This window comes from Pelophylax lessonae (genome assembly GCF_965119305.1).
Source record: "Pelophylax lessonae genome assembly, chromosome: 2".
Lineage (NCBI taxonomy): Eukaryota > Metazoa > Chordata > Amphibia > Anura > Ranidae > Pelophylax > Pelophylax lessonae.
This window is the reverse complement of record NC_138769.1, coordinates 375,689,905-375,717,560: the sequence shown is the minus strand read 5'-3', so window position 1 is coordinate 375,717,560 and position 27,656 is coordinate 375,689,905. Positions and strand designations below refer to the sequence as shown.

The window sequence follows — 27,656 nt, the reverse complement described above, 5'->3', positions numbered from 1 at the left end:
ACTGCATGAATGCTCCCTTACATCCAAGACAGATACAATCTCCTGCGCTTGAGCGCTGTGTTAAAAGGAACGGCTGTTATGCTGGCTTCTAGGATCTTGCTGCCCAATCTGGACGTTGGGTATCCATGTCAACTAAAAACATAGAAAACAAGAGAAGGGCGCACTGACCTAGTGCAATATCACAAGGCAGTTTATTGAAGAATTGAAAAACACGCCATACATTATACTCACAAACATATGCTAAAGATAAGCATAAGAAAGGTGTCTTTTTTGAAATCCAGAGACCTCCAGAAAGGAAGTGTTATTCAATACAGCAGGAGGACGTCCAATGGAAGGCATCCATTGTAATAAGGCTAGGGCTGATGCATTTCCAGGGAGAACCCTCTTCATCAGAGGGCTCTGATGAAGAGGGTTCTCCCTTGAAACACGTCACCCCTATCACTATAGATGCCTTTCGGTCCTCCTGCTGTATTGAATAACACAGGTTTCTTATCTTTAGCATATGTTTGTGAGTATAATGTATGGCGTGTTTTTTAATTCTTCAATAAAATGCCTTGTGATATTGCACTAGGTCGGTGCGCCCTTCTCTTGTTTTCTATACTCCCTTACATCCACCTGAGTGCCCCCCTGGGATCAGTGGCAGTAGTGGTGGTGAGGGGGTGGGATTTGTGGCAGCGGTGGTGGTGAGGGAGGTGGGATCTGTGGCAGCAGTGGTGGTGAGGGGGGGGTGGGATCTTTGGCAGCGATGGTGTTGAGGGGGTGGGATTTAAATAAAACAGTACCTCCAGAGTGTACCCTTAATGCCTGCAGAGTGCTCCCTTGGGATCAGTGGCAGTAGTGGTGGTGGGAGGGGGGTGGGATCCGTAGCAATGGTGGTGAAGGGGGTGGGATACGTGGGGGTGGTGAGGAAGTTGGGAACAGTGGTGGTGGTGAGGGGGGTGGGATCAGTGGTGGTGGGATCAGATCAATGGCAGCGCTGGTGGTGAAGGGGGTGGGATCCAGGGCAGTGGTGGTGAAAGGAGTGGGATCCGTGGCAGTGGTGATGGGGTGGAATCTGTGGCAACAGCAGTGGTGGTATGCTCCCTTACATCTACCTGAGTGCCCCCCTGGGATCAGTGGCAGTAGTGGTGGTGAGGGGGATGGGATCTGTGGTGGCGGTAAGGGGGGGTGGGATCTGTGGCGGCAGTGGTGAGGGGGGGGTAGAATCGGTGGTGGTGAGGGGGGGTGAGGTCAGTGGTGAGTGGGGTGGGATCTGTGGCAGCAGTGGTGGTGAGGGGGGTAGGATCTGTGGCAGCGGTGGTGGTGAGGGGAGTGGGATCTGTGGCAGCGGTGGTGCCATCCTCCCCCATCACCACTGCTGCCGCTTACTGATCCCACCCCACCACCACCACAGATCTCATCCCTTTCCCCACCCCATCACCTCTGCAATGGGGGGGGGGGGGGGTGAGATCGGTAAGAGGCAACGGTGGTGGCGAATGGGATCAATTGCACTGACAACTTGCAGTTAGTGTCATGGGGTCTCCTCGCAGAAGGAAGAGCTCCTCCACCTACACTCCATTGGTTGTCAGCTGCTCAGCTGATATGCATGTAGAAAGAAAGTGGCACTTCCAGTCTCAGGAAAGTAGAAACTTGAGTTTTATTTCTTCAAATCAAAAAAGTCCAACATCGACACGTGCAAGACAAACAGGATAGCAGCAAACGCGTTTCACACCATGTGCTTATTTATTGCTGCTCAGCTGATGCCTCCCTTTCAGCCATTCAGTGTGCACCTCCCTACATTGCTTCTCTCAGGAGAGGATAGGCGGGGAGGCATGGTGAAGGGTTAGTCACTGTTCAGCCTCCTCATCAACGGTGGAACGAACCAGCGGATGGGCAGGCCCCTCACACTGACAGAGCCAGAATGGGAAGGCATGCCCCTCACAGTGGAGCAGGAGAGGAATGGGCGGGCGGGACCTTCACAGAGGAGCGGGAGAACAGGAGAGGAACGGAGCCCCCACCCTACAGTGGGGGAATTCCAGGGCCCAGTAGCAAGTACAACTGCTGCGACCCTGGTAGTTTTGCCACTGATCCGAATCCCCACTTAAGGTAATATCCAGGAAATCAATACTCAAGGATTTTGAACAAACTGTGAACTGTAGGTTGCAGTGATTATCATCGATGTAACTGACAAGTTTTCAGTTTTCAGAAGTGTCATCGCCATCCTACACATCAGCAGATCATCAATGTCCATACCACTTTAGTTATGCACCAAAGGAATATCAGAGGAGAAAAGACACATCTACTCGCACCATCTCATATACAAATTTGCCATGGAGGGCACAAATTTGGCCCTCATCGCTGCCCCACAGCACTGGACATAGAAAATCCATCAAATTTCACACTCATGAGAATAAAATCCTGTAATTCCCATAAGTACTACAGTATATTTATTAAAATGATACTGTACTGCATTCAGTCCAGCACTGTAGAGGATCGAGGCGTAAAGTGCTCCAACATCCAAAGTGGCCCATAGACAATAAGATGTCCATGTCACCGATTGTATGTGCCAGGACAATACTACAGTAGTGTCGGTTGTGTAACCCCTGGCAATCTCAAAATCAGTGGTTGAAGATGAAATCTACCCACTCTCCCAAATGTTCAAATAAAGAGCCAATCTCTGCTACTATAGGGCGACCCTGAATAGAATTACTAGATTTGTGAATTTTAGGGAGATGGTGAAACACCGGTATCTCAAGTTATTTTAGGGAATACCATGCTGGGGATTTCTCACACTTTAGGTTTGCTGGCATTGAGAGATTGACTTCCATTCCCAGGGGTGTGGGAATAAGACCAGGCGACTTTAACAGAGAGGCTTTGTGGATATTTAGATTGAAAACTTAGAGTCCTTAAAGGGTTAAAACTCAGATGAGACCTGGACTTACATTTAGGATAATTGATTTTTTTTTTTCTCACCCACCTCTTCATTTTATATATATTTCTGGTCTCCCCCCACCCCTTTCTTTTTCCCCTGTGTGTTTATTTCAGTTTTTTTAGTTTTGGTTTATTTTATTCCACTAATACATTTTTATTACATTTGCATATGTATTCCATTTATAATTATATCATCTGTTTTTTGGCTTGCTTTTTTAAATTCTAACCCCCGGTGTTCTGTCATTTCATGTAGATATCAGCTAATGAATTGATTGAAATTTCCTGTGATCAATAGGAAGGGCAATGTTTTTATACTATATATTCTGTGCTTTTTTTGTACATAAATGTTGTGAACAAGGCCGTTATGGCTGAAACGCGTTAACATCTGCTTTACCTTGTTATTTATGGATTATCAATAAATTTGAAAAGATCGAAGAGCATGTATGAAGTTGCAGATCATCTCTTATTGAAGTGTACACTGGCTCCTTTATTCCCTTTTTCTTTTTACTATTTCATACAATGTGACGTTTCAACAATTTTCATGTGCCGCAACTATCCTTCCTGAGATTCCAACCTTTCCTCACCCTACAAAGTGAACATTTTTGGCTATAGTTGGGCTTTAAAATGACTCTATCATGCGAGAAGTATGGTGGGCTGTCATTTCAGGTATCCATGTGAAAATGCTAGATGCCTGGCTGTGTCTGACTTCGGCATTATTGGGATTGCGTAATGAGATAGAATTAGACTGTCCTGACAAATTCAGGTGGGTGGGAAACTATAGAGAAAATCTCAACTCAGAAAAGCGAATCATACATGGAAGATTTTATGCCAGTTCCTAACCACTTCAATACCGGGCACTTTTACCCGCTTCCTGCCCAGGCCAATTTTTTCTGCTTTCAGCGCTGTGGCACTTTAAATGACAATTGCGCGGTCATGCAACACTGTACCCATAAGATGTTTTTATTATTCTGTTCACACAAATAGAGCTTTCTTTTGATGATATTTAACTACTTGCCGACCAGCCACTGTCAAAATACTGTGGCAAGTCGACAGGTTCCCGTGACTCGCCGTACCTGTATGGCGGTTCGCGGAAGCGATTCTGGGGGTATTTACGCGTGCGCTGACGGAAGTGCTCGCCCGCCCCCATTCGCCAGAGGGGAAGCTAATGCACAGGGCCAGCGGCCGCGAATGCCGCCGGGCACCCGCGATCGCTCCCTGTGGATAGAGAACGGCGGTCTGCTGACGTAAACACAGCAGACCATTGTTCTCTCAGTAATCAACACAGGGCTCCTGTGTTCCTCCTATTTAGGAACACAGGTCCCTGTGATGATTCCACAAGCCCATCCCCTCACAGTTAGAAAACACCCCCTAGGCTCACATTTAACCCTTTGATCACCACTGGTGTTAACCCCTTCCCTGCCAGTGTCATTATTACAGTAACTGTGCATATTTTTAGCACTGATTACTGTAGTAATGTCACTGGTCCCCCCAAAAGTGTCAAAAGTGTCAGTTAGGTGTCTGATTTGTCTGCCACAATGTCACAGTCCCGCTAAAAATTGCTGATCGCCGCCATTACTAGTAAAGAAATAAGTAAAAATGACATAAATCTTTCCCCTAGTTTGCAGACGCAATAAATTTGCGCAAACCAATCAATATACGCTTATTGAGATTTTTTCTTTTACCAAAAAATATGTTGCAGTATACAAATTGGCCTAAAATGATGAAAAAATTTGATTTTCAGTTTTTTTTTTTATTGGGAATGTTATATGGCACAAAGTAAAAAATATTTTTTTTTTTCCAACATTGTTGCAAATTTTTAGTTTATTGTGCAAAAAATAAAAATTGCACAAGGGGTTCAAATACCACCAAAAGAAAGCTATATTTGTGGTGAAAAAAAGGACATCAATTTTTTAGGGTACAGTGCCGCACGACCGTGCAATTGTCAGGTAAATTGCAAAAAAATGGCCTAGTCATTAAGGGAGAAAGTTTTCCGGTCCAGAAGTGGTAAATCACCACTGGGTTTTTGCATGGTTCAAAGTGAATGGGCACAAATCACACTGCACTGAATCGCATGTAAATTCCTAGGCGATTCATAGTGGGAACCTAGCATAAAGAAGTGTCCTGGACATGTACAGGAAAAATCCTGTGTTGCCCATAGCAACCAAACAGCATTTGTAATGTTTGGAAATGAAATCTGATTGCTGTGACAAGAAATGTTCTGGCTTACTTTTTTCCCTATACATCAGTCACAAAGAGTTAATGATTTGGCTCACATTCTACCCTGATTAAAACGTAATCCTCTATTGCCATACAAATCCATCATTCACACAGTAAAAACCACAGAAGCTTTGAAAAGTAGAGACATGAAAAAAGGTTATTCCAGGTGGTGGGAAGCAGTTTGCCTCTCTGCCTCAGTTCAAGCTTAGATTTTGTAGTTTTCTTAGGATGGCCATACACAACACAATCTAATTGTACAATCCCTTTGGCTCTAACCTCAACTAGGTAGTGCAAGGCTTTGCCCCCATTTGATGCAAACTGAAAGGATTGTTTCAATTTGTTTGCATTTTGGTAATACAATAGCAGATTGTACAGAATATGTGCAAGCAGATTGTATTGTGTATGGCCAGCTTAATAATTCTAGTAAAGTAAGTCAGAGCCAACTGCCTTTTTATCATCACCTTACAATACTTTTGTCCTTGGAGGAACTCCAGAAATGACATATTTAAATAAAAATGCAAACTTAATGATTAAGAGGGGTGTAACTATTTTAAAGCTAAAACAGAACATGTGACAAAGGAGTTTAAGTGTTAATAAACATTTATGATATTGCAGCTTGCCACTTTTTACATTTAATGGCTGCATTCATTTTCTGAAGTTAGTAAGTGTTGATTTTTAAAAGAATAAGCTGTTCTGCAGATGTAGCAGTCTAGTACAGAAGGCGTGCTACTGGCTAGATCACCAGGTGAAAACAGAGGGCAAAGAAGCCTAAAAAAAAAAAGAAAACTAATGCAGCCAATACATCTAATGATTGGTAAGCTACAATAGATAACTTTTTGGGGTTTACTAATGCTTTAATGTAGATGTTAACCCAATCATTCAAAAATCACATATAAATTTTAACGTTATTATAAGAAAAAGAAAGTAATTGTTTTAAATCTGCAGCCTTCATTAAAATAATACGTGGTAACCCTGTATTGAAGACTTGTTCAGGCACTTCCTGTTACAACACCCCCCCCCCCCAATTCTTCTCTTGCATTGTCACCCTGTTACATGTGATTCCAGAGAAGACCATAAGTGGTTGTGCTGGTGCTCATTGTGCAGGCATTGGCTGCTGCTGTCACCATAAAGAAACCTGCCATGGGCAATAACATGCAGTACATGCAGACAGGAAAATCTTGCATAGAAGCTGTAGAAGATCAACAATATTGCATTGCAACAAAGGATAAGAAAAAGTTAAAATGAAAACAGTAATTTTAAAAGAAAAAATATGACCAAACGTTTATGATAAATAGTTCTTTAGCAAACTAAATGTCATCCAGTTTGGATTTACAGATACTTTAACACCTTCCCGCCTGGCCTATAGCAGATTGATGGCTGGACAGGCCTTTCATCCTCCTGAGTGGACGTCGTATGACGCCCTCCCAGAAGGCGACTGCACAACGGCGGGATCGGTCACTGATCACTATACTGGTCCACTGCCAGTATCATGTGAACGCTGTGACTAATCACAGCAGATCACATGACAAATGTAAACAAGGAGGGCTTCCTTTCATGCCATCCGTTGTATACAATTGTGTTGCTAGCTGTGATTGCTCATAGTGATCACATGGTACAAACATGGCTAATCACAGCCCATCTGTACCATGTGATTAGCTTTGGCCTATCACAGCTAATCACAACAAAAGACACTAAATGAATCAGTTTCATTCAGTAAGAATAGTTGTTTATACCAATGAAATTCATTGGTATAAGCAATCATAATGTGTAAAAAAATCCTGCTCACTTCCCCAGAGTAGTACAGTGTTACTATGGTAACACTGTATAATTCTGGTCACAGTGTGTTAAAAAAAAAAAAATTGTAATATACTCTGGTTTCTCTTCAGATCGAATAAATCTTTTGCCTTTTACTAAAGATTTCCGTGGAGAGGAACAATTATGAGTTTTCAATAATTTTTTGAGGCCTGGTCACTGACCCGGCTACTAAAAAAAAAAAAAAAAATTGTAAAGAAAAAAATGTAATACATTTTTTTTTTTATCTTACATACTGTCACCAGTCAGTGTCCCTGATCACCACCACACCAGTTATATGACAATGCTGTACTGCACTGGTGGCAGTATGTAAAAAAAAAATAAAAAGAATTGTGAAAAATGTTTTTCTGTAATTTCTTCATTTTCTAAAAAAATTGGGACAAAAAATTACAACTTCAAAAAACTCGCCATGCCTCCTAAAAAATATCTTGGACTGTTTAATTTCCAAAAAGGGGTAATTTGGGTGATATGTGTACTGTCCTGGAGTATTCGGGCCTCAAAAAATTAGATAGGCCATCAGTACATTCGGATTTTATATATATATATATATATATATATATATATATATATATATATATATATATATATATATATATATATATGTGTGTACATATACATACATACACACACACACACACACCATAGTTTGTGGACTCTATAACTTTCCTACAGACTATTATTTATATATATATATATATATATATATATATATATATATATATAATATTTATAGTCCAGCATCAGGGAAGGGAAGTGTGGCCTGAAGACATAATTTCTCACTCCTATCAGTAGGGATTCAGCAATCCTTAAACTCTCATTTCTACTGGAAAACTCAGACTGGCACATCAGTGGGGAGGAGAAGGCCAAGTGATTTAAGTCACTGAGGTATACACTGCAAGATCCTGGTTGTCCATGAGATGGCAAAAAGTGTTGTGATGAGGTCATATGGAAGCTGAGCCAACATCTTAAAACACGGAGGCTCTTTTATTTATTGCACAGGAAAAATATATTTTTTTTTAAAAAACTAAATGCAAGATATGCATGGGTTTTATGAAAGTACAATACTGCTTATAAATGTTCTGGACACTTTTTTCTAAATATAAAAAAAAAAAAAAATATTGGGATCTTGTTAAAGAAGCTACTGAAAAGTATGGCAGGGTAATTGATTTCAGTGTATTTAAGGTGTGCTGCAAGCCTATGTAAGGTAATTCCTATGTTGACAGCTACCAGTTTCATTAATCCTATATTCTACATAACTTCACACCTTCAGCCACACGCCCCAATTCCTAGCCAGAGATGGACACAGTATCATTTAGCAGAAAAAAAAAAATACACTTGCATGCAATGATGATAAAAAAATCACTCAGAGGATTTTATATTTGGAATTCTCCTTTTATTGATAATAAAAATAAAAAAAAAAAAGAACAAAAGAAAAACATTCCCCGATTAAGAATAGATTGGTTAAATTTAGCTTATCCATGAATAATGAGAAAATAAAACACAGGTTAAATATTTACAGTCTGCTAAAATACATTATTAACATTTTTCAAGAAACGTGTGCAAAGAAATGAGGTACGAACTATATGAGAACTTAAGAAGGCCTATAGATAAAGCTACTTCTCTCAAAACTAAAGGTCACCTGCACCCGAAGATGATATTTAACTTTTAAGTGGTTGCTGTTATAGAATTTGTTGGTTTTCTTATATCTTTTAGGATTCAAAAGGAAAGATTTTCCCAATTCAGTCCAACGAAAACGGCTGAAAAGCAAAACATTGTGTGACTCTCCATTGATGGTTTTTTCATGATATAGAAGAACTATGGAGTCCAGCTGTAAGAGTGACAGCTTTGCTATGGCCTTGTGGGAGGGGCTGACGATACAAATTACTAAAGGGGAAAACCTAAGAGAAGCCAGTGCTGAAGATATTTGGCTAAGCTTCCTTAACTCTACTACGCAGGCATAAATAGGCATACTCAAGGGATCTGAATGTGCAGATTTATGCCTGAAACCACCAAAACAAGACCACTCCCCAACAGTAGGAGTTTGCACCAACCTTCCCTTGAGGTTTGTGCCCAGCTTAACTCAAATAATAAATACTGGCAGGGTATGTTGAAGAGTATGCCCTTTTCTTTTTTTTTTTCTGTAAGGGCTTTATTTTTGTTATCTAAACTCATGAGACAAATAGCTAAAAGATACAAGCATTAGGACAAGCATCTCAGAGTATCTATAATCTATATAATATATATATATCTTACTCATTTTTATGTGTTATTGTGTGCAGAAATAAGCAGAAACTTTGTTTTTAGTGCAACATTTCAAACACATACTTGGGATATTACACAATTAATAAAGAACGTTGAAATCACATAACTGTTTAGGTACGTTTCAAAAGTTATATGTTAAAGTGCAAGTGAAATAAGTTATTACTCTAGTGCTGGAGAAACTTTATACTTAGAGCTTTTAGCAGAACCAACTATTTTATATATGTATTTATATTTACATAAAATACAGGAAAATCAATAAGCTATTCAAAAGGTTATGTTGACAACCATGGGGGGACTACAGGGCTAAAAAAAATAAAAAAATAAATAAAAAAAAATAATTATGCAGTGTAGTACCATCATGTAAAGTTATTAATGTATGTAGGTATCCATTTGATCTATGAACAGAAAATTTAATTTGTTCACTATTAGAAATGTTTCTCACAAAACCAGGAACTAGGTTACAATTACATTACATGTTTTCTTTCATGGACTTTTGAGTATATCACCTATAAAGATATGTTCATAATTTTCTGAAGGGGGTGCTGTCAAATGCTATATGTTGTTCCATAATGTAGATGAAAAATTACATAGGCTAAAACTGTACCAACATATAAACAAAAAATATACAAAGTAACAGAGGCACTTGTATTGGGGAAGCAAATGAAATGTAACCACAGGACTTCCAGGATAAAAAACTCATTTGTTTTGATGTAGATTATGTAGTACCTGGGCTTAAACAAGCACCAAAAACTGCATCCATATACATTACAAGACTGATAATTTATTTAATCAGTTGGCACACACTGTAGTTTAGAGATTTTTTTTACATTATTAGTCAACAACCAGCCACCAAAGGGAGGTTCATTAATCACAACTATTGCATCTACTAAACATATATACCAAATTATAGGCATGCTATTTTTTTTGACCAAATATTTATCTTTAGGTTGTGATTCTGTTCACATAAAAGTGAATATAAAAAAAAAGGAAAATTTGTGCACTAGAAAAAATAAATAAAAAGTCTTTGGTGGAAATGCATTTCATTTTTACGGACATAAAACAAAAAACACAGTTATGATCAAGACAAGGTTGGTCAGGTGAACGACACCAAAATGTCAGACAGCCTACCGACTGTTGTTGCCATGAGATCCAACAGTCAACATCAGTCTGATAAGCTATCCGACAGGATGGTAGAGCCATGGAGATGTCACGACGGTAGATGAAGGTGCAATGTACACACAATAGGCAAGGTACAATGGTTCTGAAGACAATGGCTGTGACTTGCTTTAAGCATGCAACGCTGAAAATTGAATTGTGGGTTAACACATTGAAATAATATCTTGAAGGGGTAATACATATAAAACTGAGGGTACTCTAGCCCTTGCATACCATGCTTTTACGTACCTTGATTGCCCCTGAGATCTACGATAATGCCCTGTCTGTATCTACTATTTTATCACCACCACGTGGATTCATGAAATGTATCTGACTTACAACCCTGCCCCCTTCCCCCTATTTTTTTAATGAATTCGAAAAGAGGGGCGGGGTTGTGACTACTCTGTTCTTCACATATAAGAACATGAGCAAAGTGAAGCTGTTGACAGCACAGTGTGAGACATGTTAAGTAAATTTTGTCTGTCTAAAAAAATAAAACAAATTTATAGTGTATAATTGTATGCAGAAAATCAAACTGAAAACTGCAACGCTCTTGATTCACCATCATCCACTCTGCTTTTACCAGCATCAATCAATACAGGCTACAGTAGGGAATAAAAATGATGGCATCTCTAAATCAAGGTTACAATTTAAAAAAGGCACACCACTGACATTTCCACATATAAAAATTCAAAATCAATATCAGTATAAAGTGATATCCATATAAACTCAAATAATGTGTTATTACCATGAAGTTTATAGGTTTCAGTATTGTACTTCACAGTGTACTTTTGTGCTGTTTGTTTCTGATAATGCCTCTGCACTTTTTAAGCTGAAACTCGATTGCAAAACGGTCCCACATGCGTCATTAGTTGTTGACTCATTCACTTGGAATGCTTGTGCTGAGAACAGAAGGATCTTAAGACTGACAAAACACACAAGTGGGGACAGGAGATCCTTTTCAGCCCCAGACAGCAGCCAACAGGCACAGGGAAAGTGCTGGTACCAGCAGGTAGCAGCTATTGGTCACTACTTGCTTTTTTCCCCCTGGCTGTGCAAGGGACGTTATTAGTACAAATTAATGACAATGCATGTGTAATGAGAACACACATGGCATACGTATAAGATGTAACAGATCTAAACAAAGTAAGGAGAGTATAATTATTACTTTGACATTATAATGACACTTTTTTTTTTTCTCGAAGTTCATTTCCTCCCTGTAAAATAGCCTTTATAGCTTTAGGGCTAAGTGATAAAGTGCTTTGATAAGATCTGATGTATTAACGTTCTGGATGAGTCAGTGACATGAACTGTGAACATGAAAGGCACCCAGATCTCAATGTAGAGCAGCAGGGTCTTAAACAGCATGTATCTATAAACCTGTATGGCCAAACATAGACGACATAGAAGACATTCAGAGCCCAAAATTAATTGAAAAGAAATGTCTGTAACAATAAAACCTTGCTCACTGATTACAGCTTAATTAAGTGCAGATTGCTGCTCCCCGGAATCTAACATGGTAGGACAACCATCCTAACCCTGAGTTCTAAATAGGGGCATGAAAATGTCTACTGGGTGTTCAGTAGTGCCAGAGTACAAAAAGTATATTACTGGATGTTTTAAAAATACAGAAGGTCTAGGCGATTGCTTCACACTGGGTGTTGGCAGTAACATCAGTCCACAGTGACTCTGTAGCATCCCTTGATTCCCTCACTGACTACCTCAGATGGATACTGGCATCGAGGACACTATCCAAGTACAACAGGATGTCAGGACTTTTGCACAAGTGCTAAGGATTAGAAGCTGACACTTGTATTAAGAACCCTTAAATCCATTAAAGATCTAAGCCAGCTAACGTTCGAGTCCAGAATTAACATCTTTAGTAAACTAGGCCTTACCAATCAGTGTGTTGGGGCATTTTCTTGGGTTGGTATAAATAATAGCATGTTAATAAATACTTTTATATTTGCCTTTAGGAAAGCAGCATTCCTAAATTATTATATTGCATCCTGATTTTATAAAGCCAAAGAGAAAAGGTGAAATGAAGCCTAAATATCAATTAGAATTCATCTAAAACTTCCTAGTAGTTATATAAAACAATGCTAAATCCCAAAAATTTGAATGAAAGCAAAAATGGTGCTCTGAAGAGTTAACGTGGCTGCCAATGACTCAGGCTTGGCAGGAAAACAAGTGGAACCATGAAGACGTTTTCTAGGAAGCCAGCTGTAATATTAAGTCAGCAGTAAAAGCAGCGCCAGAGCTAAATACACACTTCCTTCTTCCTGCTTCTGCAAGGCAAGAATGATTGGGAAATCACAGACAAAAGGTTTTTCTACAGGGAGGATTAACACGCACGCAATCAACTTTGGTCCAACAGCTACGGGGGTGGAGTGGACAAAAGAATCAATACAAGAGAAATATAAAACTAAGCACATATCACAAAGAAAGAATGAACATTAAACTTAGGGAGGGTAAAAAACAGACACGAGAAGTTCTGGAATGATCAAAGGTGGCTTTATAAAGTTCAGTTTCAACTTTCCATTCTAGAAGTACAGAATTAAAAAAACAAAAAAACAAAAAAAAAAAAACGAAAAAGCAAGTCAGTTTTTAAAGAACTGGACGGTTACCAACGGTGTTCACTGGTTTCAATAAGCACCTCAAAACCAAGACAATGGTAAGGGCACCAAAAAATGGACAATTCCTATCTCCAAAAAAATTATTGCTGGGCAGACCGCATTGCGTTATCTTTGCCAAGACTATCAGAACTCTTGTTTAAAAGTTATTAGATGGTTTAACCCAAGCAAACTGAAAGCCTGTGTTCGATATTTGAGTTCCTTAGCTCTCCCATAATGTTACAGACAAGTGATTTATTTAGCAAAAACGTAAACAGGACACATGGAATTGTAGACTAGCAGGGCACCTATCAAAAGTTAGGAAATCGTGCCGTAATAAAGTCCATGTGGAAAACAGACTTGTCAAGAACTCTACAGGTCTTCAGCTTTATAGGGTCAGGGGAGCACACTGCACAGCAATGTGATAATGTCTCCCTCCAGTCAAATAACAAAAGTCTGAACAGCAATTTCAATTGGTTCGTCCAGTCAAAATAAACACAGAAAGTCACACCTTGACTTCTTTTCACACCAACTAGAACAGTCCAAAAGGTGATGCACTGCAACACCCTGTCCTGCTTTCAATGAAATAAGCTACAGTAGGTAAACTATGGCACTTTAGCTGCTGTAAGATACAGGTTCCAGCACTGCATGAAACAATGTAGTTCCACAAAAGTCTAAAGGCCACAGACCCTTTAGGTGTACCGTGACATTGTGGTTTTCATGCTCCCACAGTTATCAGTCAAGAAACTCAAATTTCACCTTGTGTTTTCCTATAGACACAAGCAGCATATACGGGGCAAAGAGTCCCTTATTTATTTAACCCATTACAGTGCTGTTACACAGAGGAAAACAAAGGCCTCAATTTTTCTTGGCCAAAAACATGGGAGAAGGAAAATACTGTGAAACAGTACCCTGAGTGGCAAGATATGAGCTACAAAGAAATTAAAACTAACTCACCATAAGAGAAAAAAAAAATAAAATCTGAGATGTTAGGAAAAGGATATACATTACCTTATTTTGCCAACAGACATCTCTTATCCACAGAATATAAATGGTTATTGTTTTATAGTGTGAAAAAAATATTAGAAAAAAATAATTTAATGATTTTGAAAAAAAAAAAAATTGTTTTTAAAATGTCCACAGTTTAAATTGCCAATTTTGCATTTTAACGGTTAATCAGGTCAAATGAGGTTCTTAGTAGCATTTTGTCTTTTTGTGTCACCCGCCCATTTACTCCCAGAGTCCTTCCCCCTTATTTTGTCTTCTCAACAGATAATTTTTTCTGTTGAACACGCTTGTCGTAGCTCTGTGCCATAGAGTTGATGATGGAAAGAATGAAATAGAACACCATAATGATGACCAGCTTCTCAAATGCCCATGATAACCAGTTTTCACTCTGTAGAAATAAAAGGCACAATGCAGTATGGTGAAATCATTATAGAAAGGAAAGGAAAGGAATAACAAAACCTGCCCCACCTCGTGTTCCAAATACTGAATCATGTTAACTGTCTTTTCATTACAGACTGGTAAATACTGTATTGTTAAACCCTAATGTCAGTATATACTGATACTAACTCAGCCAAAGCAAACTAAAGACTCATGATTTCAAAGCCTGGCTATACTGTACATTCAATCATTTCATTATCTTAGAAAGATACCAAGACCTAGTAGTTATTGATTCTTTTTCTTTTATTATGTAGTGCTGTTTGTCCAGTAGGAGGCAGCGTTTAACTATAAAATAAAAGTTTCAGGCATCGGTTACACTGTTACAGGAAATTTATGTCCACCACTTGATCTATACAATGGTTTCTCAATTCGGTGGTCTACCTATCCCACAATCTGCAGGTTCCAGATCACTAGTGGCAAATGTCAGATAAATAAGGATTAACAGCAAACTGTACCTGTAGTAACATGTAGCTTCTATACTGACACATGACTCCAATCTCAGATAGATAGATGAAAAGCACAAACGGAAGTGTCTTATATTTTAGAATAGCACAAAAGGGTCATCAATAACTATTGATTGCATGTGCCTGGTATTTGAGATATATATATATATATATATATATATATATATATATATATATATATATATATTTATTAATATATAGTGTGTGTATATATATATATATATATACACATGCATACATATATATTACACATACATACATACACACAATCTATATATATATATATATATATATATATTTTTTTTTTCTTTTTCTAAAACCATATGGCAGGGCATGTAAATCAATAGTTAATACAATTTTATTTTAAAAGTGACTATAATAGAAAAAAATAAGATCATCTATAAAAAATACTACACATGGATTAAAATAGAAAAAAAGAAAAAATAATAGTGCAACTGTTGTCTAATGAATGTATAAAGGGATCTTGTTCTAAAACAATAAAAAGACATTAAACTACATTTTATAATAAAAATATGATGCTTCATGGCTGAAAAGACTGGTACCCCCTATACAGAAGTGCAGTGTTCTTACCTGTGGGGCTCCTTCTTCTACTTTATGGTGAAGTTTCTTTCTTTGAGCCTCTAGGTATTCTTGGAACGGCTTTTGCAGAGAAGGTCCAATACTTGGAACAGACCTGGATCCATTTTCAAGTCGGGAGAAAAAAAGAAAAGAAAAGAAAAAGAAAGAAGAGAAAAAAAAAAAAGAAGAGGAAAGGGAAAGCAGTTAGAGATTTACTTACTCAGGATGGAACATATGAATGTTGCATGGTACGATATGAAGGCAGCACAGAAAGACAGTGAGGGAGGCTCTTAGCTGGGTTATGTGCACTGCTGCAGTGCAGAAAACCAAATGAATGACTTCTGGGAACTCCCACATTTATCACCAGCGGTTCCTGTAAGAACTGGTTTGAACCGATTAATAAGGAAATGAGTGGTGCTTGTGTCATCCTCACTTGAAACAGAAACTGCCCACCCTTTTCTAAACTCGCCCCTTTGTGTTCAGAAAGGCGTACCTTTCCTTAAAGAAGAAGGGGAGAAAAAAAAAAGCTCAGTATCCTAACCCTTTAGCAGCCTGACAGAGCAGATCATGGTGTTTTACCATATATCACGTCTTTCTCTGGCACTGGAAGGGTTATTAATCTTATGAATGCGTCATGTTATTGCAAAAGAACGGATTAGCTAGCTCTGAAGGGACCTCCCTGCTGGTCAGAAGTCAATGATAAAAAAAAATAAAAAAAAGTGAAACAAAGCAACTAAAGCACTCCAAATCTGCATCACAATTACATTATTTTTTTTACATTAGTAAGCAATTGTGCTTTGTAATGATTTTCATTTCTTCTGCAGTTTAACTGCTAAATTAAGTGAACACTCTAGAGTCCTGCAACAACCTTGTTGTATATGAGGACATAGATAAAACACAATAGCCTATATTACATAATTACAAGCATCAATCACTTTCACCAATACTTTACACACACACTGCTTTAAGGATTGCCTGCAGCGAAATGTTGATGTATAAATAGCTGAATCAGAAAGTAGTAAGTGCATGGAACAAACTCCCAGCAGAGGTTAAAAAAAAAAAAGTAAACTGAATTACCCACAGCAGAATTGGCAAAAAATGGTCCTAAATGTTTATTATTAAAATTGGCTGACGAGATGGGATGCAATATTGCACTTTTTAAATTAGATCTCTTGTTGGCAAAACCACATTATGATAATTTTAGGATAATTAATAACGCTTACATTAAAACCTGGAACCAAAGATATCAACTATTACATAGAAGCTTTTTAAAGAGGAAGTAAAGTAAAAAAAAAAATCCGAGAAAAAAAAAGCCCTGTAAAGAGAAAGGCATAATGAGCTAGTATGCATCGCATACTAGCTCATTATGTAGTACTTACCTTAAAACGAAGCCCCCGCCGTGCTGCCACCTCAGCGACAGGACGGCGACATGTCCTGCCGTCCCGCTTCCGGGTTTGCGTCCTCCGGCCATCTGATTGGCCGGAGGCGCGATTACATCACTCCCGCGCATGCGCGCGGGAGCCGCCGTTCACGGCACTGAGCTCTGAAGGAACGGCACGGGTGGCCGTTCCCTCAGAGCGCCTGCGCCGATGACATCATCGGCAGTTTGCGCTGTAAATATCTCCTAAACGGTGCAAGTTTGGGAGATATTTATAGCACCTATAGGTAAGCCTTAATATAGGCTTACCTATAGGTAAAAGTTATACAAGAGGGTTTACAACCTCTTTAAAACTGTATTTACAGGATTGGGAACTTGCTTAAGCCAGTATAACAACATTCTGTAGACCTAATAAATATAAAAAAAATAATATATATATATATATATATTTACTATACAGGATTTATATAGCGGTATATAAATATATATATATATATATATATATATATATATATATATAAAATATATATATTTTTTTAATGTTGCTTAAGGTTACTAATAGGGAATAAATTGTTAGCAACTGCTTAGCTTTTAAAATTTATGTTATTTGTAACATAACTCATCATTTGCATAATTTATAAAAATATATGCTCATTCACTATCCCCTATTTAATTTCCAAAACTATTTTCTTCTCAGCATTAACCCATACAAACAAAACCATTCAAGTCAAAGCTTAGAGATAAATATTCAATTCATGGCCAAACTGTAGGGCTACCAACATCGGTCATGCTTTCCTGCTATAGATTAGTAATACAAAGTTAATTTTCAGTAAATAGTTGAATCATCAGACAGGGCTGGAAATGATGAATATCTTGGGATAAGAAATCACTCTGGGAACCCTTTTACTAAGAGTATGAGCAAGATGCTGATGTCGTGCAATGACTGTTAGCCCCTACGATGACTAGCCTACACACGGCTGCAAAGGTAAAGACTATATTACATTTTTATTGTAGTTTAAAAACATATTTACGCTATAGGCTCTAATGGGACTGGGCTAAATTTTTGCCACAATACATGTCTACAAATACTTGGTCATTAAATATTCTGTTAATTTGTTACAAATAATCACCTTTTAGCCTCCTCTACTAGTTTAGGACATGTTTTGTTCCGCTTTTATTGTTTCACACTAGATTTCTAATTTTATACCTTTTACTTTTTTCTAGTCAATAGTATCCTGTTGCTGTTTCATTCATAAAATCTTTGTTTAGCCATTTTACTGACATCTTACTCCAGAAAACAATTCAGAACAGTGTCACTAACCATTAAGTATATTTGCCTTCAAACATATGAAGAGTACAAGCTGCCTCTTAAGTGAAAGTGTGACTTCACACGTTTATGCTGAGGTTTAGAGCAGCTTCAAGCAAACAAAGCACGTGGCTTTTGAGGTAAGACTCTAATAGGTTTAAGGTTATTTTAGTAAAAAGTTCACTTTCCATTCATGTGCTTGGTGCTTATCTGCCAAAATAAGATTTTACTTATCTTAATGTGGCAAATGGAAAGTAAATAGTAAAAAATGTTATGTTTCAAACAAAAGCTTCCTTTGCTTTATGTTTGAAATAATCGTTATCACTGAAGAATAAACTTCCACATGTCCAATGTAATACCTGAATTGATACATAATCTATAAAACAATATTTTTCACAATCTAATTTACATTATTTGTTGCCTGCTTTACAAACGTTCAGGTTCAATATCTCCAAACAATTAGGTTTATAACCACAATTCTCTGTGTCCACAGTAGAGAAAAGCTAAGCAGCTAATTACTTATTACAGCTTATAATGAAAATTACAAACTGTAATTATGAATTTCAGCATATTTTAATTCATTCTGTACTGGTGTAACTGATGTAAATTTAAAATGAATAATCATGATTTGATACTTACATTATTTGCACTCATTGGGAATGATAGAGAATATTTTAGATCATCTTACATTTTTTTTCTTAATATTTTACTAGAACACCTTCTCTGTAGCACGCTGTATTAGAAGACACCGCAATGTATACTGGTAAAGTAAATACACTCACCATATTTTTTTCTGAGATATAAAACTACAAATTTTCTAAAGTTTCAACTTATTTTTATAATTGGTATTGCATTGTTTTCTGGTCCAACCACTTTTATCAAGGCAGATAATTTATCCTATTTTTCTATATACATACACACACAGACATTCATACATCCCATTTTTAAGAATAAAATTGTTAAAACCCTTGTTTGTCCCTCAGTTTCAAAATCTCTACTACTTAAGAGCATTAGCAGGATATAACAACGAAGGGGTCCAGCCAATAACACTCAGGAAATGTTGCAAAACACTTTTCGGAAGCCTCTAAAAAAGAAGAAGGTATGGCATCTTTAACAATAAATGCTATGTACCACATAGAGTTATCTAACTGTACTGCGACCTGGAAATGATAAAAAAATGACCAAAAAAGTGTGTGTGTGTGTGTGTGTATATTATATATATATATATATATATATATATATATACACACACACACACACACACACATATATATACTGTGTGTTTCTCTATAAATAATTACACACACATGTATATATTATATATGCACACATACTGTGTATATATATATATATATATATATATATATATATATATATATATATATATATATATATATATATATATACACACACACATACATACAGTATATAAGTATATATTATATACACATACAGGTGTATATATTATATACACACACACACACATATATACATACATATATATATATATATATATATATATATATATATATATATATATATATATATATATATATATATATATATATATATATATATATATATATAACATACATACACATAGTCAACTATGCATTAGAAAACTGTAAGCTCTTTATTCATACTGCCATTCTATTTATTTTGGGACTTCCATTTTATCAAAATTTTCAGGCTATTTCTGCCTGCTCCCACTTTACCAAGAGGAGAGCAATATCAGCAATTATATTTAAAAAATTAGGAAAAATTAGCAGTTTTATGCATTACATCCATTTAAAAAAATAAAAAATAGATTGACATGATCACAATTTTTGCACATTGAAAAAGTTACATTAAAAGTGCATTACCTTATTAAAAAAATAACCATTATGTGAAAGATCTAGTAATAACATTAAAAATATATATGTAGAAATCACCACATCTTTAGAGAAACTGACATATCAGACTCCTTTGTAACAAGGAACGCTATTGCTCTATGTAATGTGCCATTTGAGGCCAAGAGACAGCAAAATGACAACTGGCATTTTTCTTCTACAGTTTGCCAACCTCATTTCCCAAGTACCCCCAACGAGCCATGTTTTGGAAATTTCCCTTAAAAAAATAGTGGTCATTAATTCCAAGCCATTGACACTGATTAAAAAGCTTAAGTCGCCTTTAGGAGCAGGTTACCTATATTTTGGGTGTAACGTAACATGTTTCTAAGCACCCAATTCTTACCCCCAGAGTATCCTCTCCTGTGACAACGTGCAGTTCCTCTCCCCCACAGTCACTGTCACATTTAAAATTGGTGTGGGGCTCAACCCGCGCACCACGTTATTCATTCACAGAGATCTGTGAATGAATAGACTACACCGCCCTTCTGCCACCATGGCAAATGGTCTTGTGGTTCTTAATGGACTACAGTCTCGTACACACGATGAGAATATCGGACGAATGATCGTCCATTTTTTTTTGCATGCTAGTATCATATTGAAAATGAAGAGGTTACTTCATTCAACTTACTTCATAAGTTACATAAATTCTCGCATGACAGAATACAACTTCGAAAGTGATGTATTGTGTTGTATTGTATTGTATAATGTATTCTGTCATTTCTGAGAAAATTTTTTTTGGATGAATACTGTACTGAAAAGGCAAAAATCGTACATTCTGGTATCGCACAAGAAACATTTTCGTGTTTGTGCCTTCCGAACATTTTGCATGAACGGCTATGATTTGTTCTTAACAGCTGTGTACGAACGATCAGATTAACGCAATTGATTCAAAAGTGGTATTTTTCATCAGATTTTCTAATGGTGCGTACTAAGCATAAGAGTGCGGTAATCAGTGCACTTGTAGTCCATAGACTATTCCTCTTGCCTTCTAACCAAAAGCCCGTTGTGGGTGAAATGCTTTGCAGGCTCCTGCAAAAAAATAATACATTCACATTTTTTTCCTGCAAAAACATGTGCATGTATTGTTTTTTTTAAAAGGTAAACCTAGCCTTTAAATCACCTGTGCACAGCAAAGGAAATCCTGAAAACATGACCTGGTAAGCACACTTTGAGTACTGAAATTGGGAACCACTGTGCTACAAGATTACTGAGGAAGAAGTCAGCAGTGTGCTGGAAAACATCTCCATTGCTATGTCATCTTAAAAATCTCCTCCTGCATCTTTAAACAAATATCTTGTTCTGATAAAATCTCCAATATTTTATATATTTATCCTTGTAACTTATTAAAACATCTTGTACATGGATCAGTTAATGTAATATGTGAAACTTCATTAATGTTTCTTTTTTTTTTTTTTTTTAATAATTAACAATTCTGATCATTGATGGATTTCTAAAGGGTTGTTAAATAAAATACTAAAAAAAAAAAAAAAAATTACAAAAGAAGATCAGTGCAATTTTCTTTAAATATTTGGTAAAAAAAAATAAATAAATAAAATCAATATTGCACAAGGGTTAAAATGTGTACCTAGGCTAAAGAATTAAAGTGGTTTTGAGATGAGAGAGGCAAATATTAAAATATAACAGCCCAAGCTGATGGGCCATGTAAATAGAGGTTTCCATCTAAATTTTAACTAGCCAAAATAAAGTGTTCCAAACATACATGCTGTATATCTGTATGTTCTTTAATAGGAGTGAAATGGGTTACAAATACCTTTGCAGTTCAGTGCTGATATCCTGAATAATCAAGCATGTAAAAGATGTAGTTTTAAAAAATTTACAAAAAAATTAACACTCAAGGTTGGAAATTTGTGGTTGATTCTTCATTGTGTGTACTTGTATTTTAGTCCACTGTCCAGTTAGTTTAGATACAAATGCATGCAAGTGCTAAATTACAGATTCTTACATATATTACTGTAAGGGAATGGACTAACAATGCTAAAGGGTGTCCTTTAGCATTGGACAAAAAAGTCCAAAATTTGAGGGAAATATGCATAATCTAAAATTAGTAATAAAGATCTAATACATATTTTGTGTATTATGTTACCAAAACATAATACTCTCATGTTCTAAGTGCATACTGTTATCAGAAGGTAATCATTTTCATGGTAGTTGGCTTTTAAAGCAACCCTGTTACTAAAAGCCTAAATATAAATATGTTACCTGTAAAAAAAATACTAAATACTTGCCCCTCCTGTTGCTGTGTTGCGTAATGCTGCTCTAATGCAGAGAAATATTTTTTCAAGTCTGTTCAGAAACTGACATCTCGGGGAGTGATCTCCTGTGTCCCCCACTTCGCTTTGTGGTTCTTTCCACTGACCCCTATATCATTACAAGACATATTGGTGACGTAAGGGTTGGAAGGAGTAACCACTGGACGCAGCAGGGGACACAGGAGATAGACAGCCCTGATGTGTCAGTTTATGAACATAGTTCAGCCAGTATTTCTTCTTCACAAAAGCGGTGTTGGGCACTGTGTGCAGACGAAGTACGTTTTAATTATTACCTTTACAGGTAACATGTATTTCCACTTGGATTTCAGTGAAAGGGTCACTTTAAAGAGGATAGTCTGTCGGGTCAGCGGACTTTTGGAGAGATCTTTTTTGGCAGCTTCACGAATAGTTATCAGTACCTTCACAATAGTCAACGGTCCTTAACTAATACAAATTAAGGAAATGTTTTCAAATTACATTTTTAAGCCTAGTACACACGAGCCGAATGTCGCCCGGTTCAATAGAAACAGGCTGACATTGGCCTGGGTGTATTGCAGCTGGTCCGACAGAAGTTGGCTGGCTTCTGTAGAAGGCTCATGATCGAGAAAGGTTTGCCGACCAGCTCCTCTTCAGTGCTCCCAGCCAATGGTTGAAAGTGCTGACTACAGTGTTCTGGCGGGGGGACCGCCCCACTGTTGGAACACAATAGCATAGCAGGGGAGATTGCTGTACTAACATCGGAATGTTAGTACAGCTGCTCCGACCTGAGTTGTCTTTTTTTTTTTTTTCAACCAACTAGTGGTGTGTATGAGGCTTTAGACTGACTGGAAGCTGAATGCTTAAAGGAGACAAAGAGGATCACTTTTTAATCCTATCTACAACAGGAGAAAAGAGACTATAAACAGAGTGAAAGACATACACATATATATCTATATATACATACATACACCCAGTGTAATTATGCCATTATTCTGATCTCTGTGTGTTATATACAACTGTTTGTATTCCACGATACACATAATCACAACTATGATTAAACAAAGTTTTTTCTTTTTCTAAGTGAAGACACTGATGACATGTTCTATAGAGACACACCAACTATCAATTCAATCTATGTGAAAATGTGAACTTTGGAACAGTTTTTTTTTTTTTTTTTCCAGGCAGTGATCTCACCAGTACCAACGGTTAGTATTTTAATGACTTGTCATTTCCTGCTCTGATAAAGATTCTCATGTTATTTAACCAACCATTTCCTTGAGGCTGAACCAATAGCAGGATGCCATTATGGATGACTCAGAATGGACCTCAGAATTCAATAGCTTGACTCACCCATCTAGGTTGCAATGCCCTGGAGAGAAACATGAGACCCAGGTGCTTCTGTCTTTCATCTAGCACTCACACAAACACACATACACAAGCCTTCTTATAAGGCATGTTAAGAATTATCATAAGAGGCTTAACTCATGAAGACAGAACACCAGCATAAGAATCCTTACAGAAAAAAATAAAAATATTTTTTTCTATGCCAAGTTTTATGAGATTTGAAAATGACAGTCTTGTGTCTAATATTTTAAAATAAAGATCAATAATCCTTGTGTTAAACCTATGTGAATTGAACCTATGTCTTGTCTACTGAACTGAAGCAAAGAAGTGGGTAGTCAAAGTGATAACAGCACAAAACCGTCACAGTAATGTATAAAAGTTGCATAGGTATTTATCATTTAAAAGCAGATTCTACACAAATTATAAGTTGCCAAGGCCCAGAAAAGCAAAGCATTCAGGCATTCAGGCTTACTTCAGGCAAAGCATTATTATTTATCTAAGAATTTGAATGTTGCCTAACATGATAACTCAATGTTAAAGAATAAAATATTTAAGTAAAGATCCAGTCAGTTACATTTGGTTTAGGTGATAACATTATTTCAGTATGCAGTCTTCAGCCACAGAAGCCATCCCCTGGCTGAACAAGGATGCCCAGCAGTACTTGGCTAATCTTCACCCTAGGCCCAAACATGAAAGTTCAGCTTATCCATTCAAATCTGTGGAGGGATCTTTAGTTTAAGCTCCCTCCATACATTTTCTATAGGATTAAGGTCTGGAGACTGGCTAGGCAACTCCATGACCTTTATGTGCTTCTTTTTGAGCCACTCCTTTGTTGCCTTTGCGATATGTTTTGGGTTATTATCATGCTGGAAGACCCATCTACGACCTATCTTCAGGGAAGAAGGTTCTCATCCAAGATTTGCGAATTCCCAAAATCCCTCCTGAGATGTGTGCAAACCTGGTCACCAACTACAAGAAACGTCTTACCTCTGTGCTTGCCAACAAGGACTTCTCCACCAAGTCATGTTTTGCTTGGGGATCAAATCTTAAGGATTTAGAGAAGATCTCTAAAGAGGAGTGGATCAAAACCCCCTCCTGAGGTTTGTGCAAACCTGGTAGGTACTCAAATACAAGAAATGTCTTACTGCTGTGCTTGCCAACAAGGGTTTCTCCACTAAGTACTAAGTCATGTTTTGCTTTGGGATCAAATACTTATTTTACTCACTGAACTGCAACTCAATTTATAACATTTGTATCAAGTGTTTATATAACAGATTTTGGGTTGATATTCTGTCTCTATAATTTAAAATACACCTATGATAAAAATTTTAGATCTTCATTTCTTTGTAAGTGGACAAACTTACAAAAACTGCGGGGGGGTCAAATAATTATTTTCCCCACTGTACACTGCACACAAATCCTCAAATCAACACGAAATATCAGGAATTTGATCACAAGGTTTCCTATACCATATGTTCCAAGGAGTTGCTTCCAGGCACACTTGACAAATTCTGGAGAACTTGATTTCACTGGTTTGAGTTCTCCTTCACTGCTCTGGGCAAGGTGTCAGAAGGTTGATAGCCATCTGCTTTACCCCCTCTCATCCCTCCTCCAACTCTCTTACTCAATTTCCCCCACCCCCCTATCTGACCTTTTCCTCTTCTCCCTATGCCCAAGTTTTAATGCCTTGCTGATTTGAATGGAGCTGCAAATGTCTTGCTTGTGGCTTGGAGGCGCAAGGAGCTCCCGGGGATGTGCCCCTTGGGGGTGGTGTCCCAGGGGTGCCAGAAAGACACTTTTGGGCTGCACCACACCATTGGGGTTTCACTGGCAATAGGTCACAACACCTTTTGCTTTATTTGCACGTTGCCTTTGGGGTAACCAGGGCAATTTTAATACCAGCTGAAAGGCCCACTGTCTATTGCACATGGCAGCTTTTTTTTTTGGTTGTCACATTTTTATGTCACAAGCACCTACAATGGAAGTGTGCTGTTTTTGTGGGTTTTTTTTTTTTCACAGAGACGGCGGGTGCAGGTCATCTGGGTGCCTGCCCTGATGTTGGGGGGAAGGTTCTGTGGCCTTTGAATGATTTGTCTCTGGAGGGGTCTCTCTTTGGAAAAGCCCCTCACCAAGTACTTGGCAGGCCGACCATGGCTGGTCCCTAAGGAGATCTGGGTAGAGCTTGCCTCTGTCAGGAGGCTTGCGCCCGGGTGAGGTTCAAGGTTAGAGGCCTTTTCTCTTTGGAACATTGGCCATACTTTACCCTCTGTGCACTATTTTGTGTGCAGTGATTTCACAGGGGTTTCAAAGTACCACACCAAGGAGCTTCAAAAAAAACAAAAAAAAAAAAAAAAACAACAATATGTTTTTCCTCATTATTAACAGTGTGATGCCATGCCTAATCCTAATAAGGTATACTAAATCCCTAATTTGTAGCTGTCTACTGCCACCAGTGACAGCTCATTCTAAAGTGAGCGATGGAAGATGTCTAGGGACCCCCAGTTACATGCCTGAAGGCCAACAGTATTCTAAAATACACTTAACTTAAAATAATTCAGCTTGGATCAAATCAATGTTACATTCAAATTCATTTTTTTTTCTTAATGAGTATCACATGAAAGATGCATGCAGAAAAGCACACATTTTTATGTGAGCTTCACACAGTTCTAAGCTACCAGGAAACCATATACCGCATTATTCATGTAAGGGAAAACCCTGAAATGTACTTTAGAAAGGGGAAATTGACTAAGAATTTCAGTTCACACAAATGGCAGGTATTTGGCAATGCTTGTCTCTGCCATACTATGAAACCTTTTGTACTGGACTAACAGCTGCATAACTATTTCACTTCTTGATTAGGACATCAGTGAAGACTGAACCACTATTAACCACAAACAGATATACCAAGGTACATTTCTGCCATCTGGACCCAAGCTCACCTTATCTTGGAAAACAAAGAATCCAAAAACACAATACCATTAGTGGGAATATAAAAGCTACACACCTGAAAGAATTTACTGCTACAAAGACTATTTTTTTTGTGGCTTGATACAAAGTTTGGAGCATAACTTATGGGCAGTGATCACTGATTGAAACAATGAAAAAGGTATATCATCTGCTGAATATTCCATCAAGCTGGAGAATGCATGCAATGTAACAGCCCAAAGGGCATTCAGACTGCAAAGCCCAGCAGGATGATGTGTCTAATGGGAAAGAAGCTGTTAAAATAACCAAACAGAATACTATTTACTGGCAGTGCAATTGAAGCTAGAATGCTGTCTTCTATGTGAGACCCTGAAAAAAAAGTGTTAGCACTGTTGCCACTACATCACAGCCAACTTACAAACAGCAAAGTGGGGGAAGCATCTGCAACATCAAAGCTTTCTTTTCTCTCCACATTTCAGATACTGCTCAGCTCAATTTTTTTTTTTAAACAAATCTACGTGTGCTTTAAAATAATTAAGACTGTAATATCTGGCCAGTGAGGATGCCAATAGTGCTTATTGGGAGCTATTCTTTATCATGAAACTGAACTTGAAAAAAAAAAAAGTGCTTTCTTGGTATTGTTTTAGAACAGACTAACTTTTCATTATATGGGAAGAAAAATATGACACAGTATGAGCAGCACAAGACTCCATTAACAAGAGCTGTGCCAGTAAATAGCCACTTTCTGAAAACCAATTATAAGTACAAGTACAGGACACAGAGTGATCTAAAAAGGGCATAAAGTGAACAAAATATTGATAGCATGCAATACAAATACATATTGTTTAAAACGTTCTGTTTGCAAATACAATTGATCTGTATATTGCATGCTATATTTCAAATTCACAACATGTTCTGCTGCTTTGTAATGCAAGACAGAAATGGAAAAGCTAAGAAATTTGAGAGGTAGATTAGCGGGTGATAGAAAAGTGATTTCTTCATAAGAATTTTCTGCGGAGTAACCTGCAAATGTTCAACACAGGCACTGCTAAGTAAGAGCCAATCAGTAGGGAGCATGAGCTTTGCTGGTACTAGAGCTCTGACTCTT

At 37.5% G+C, this 27,656-nt stretch overlaps 1 protein-coding gene across 1 annotated transcript in view; it reads right to left on the bottom strand.

Moving 5' to 3' along the window:
- Positions 1-12,935: 12,935 nt before the first annotated feature.
- Positions 12,936-27,656, bottom strand: part of VMP1 (vacuole membrane protein 1) — a 187,775-nt gene continuing 173,054 nt past the window's right edge. Inside the window, exons 10-11 of the mRNA XM_082245795.1 lie at positions 15,470-15,572; positions 12,936-14,364 (exon numbers count right to left, since the gene is read on the bottom strand). Coding sequence (XP_082101921.1) covers positions 14,221-14,364; positions 15,470-15,572 — 247 coding nt within the window. The 3' untranslated portion in view covers positions 12,936-14,220. The remainder of the gene's footprint in view (positions 14,365-15,469; positions 15,573-27,656) is intronic.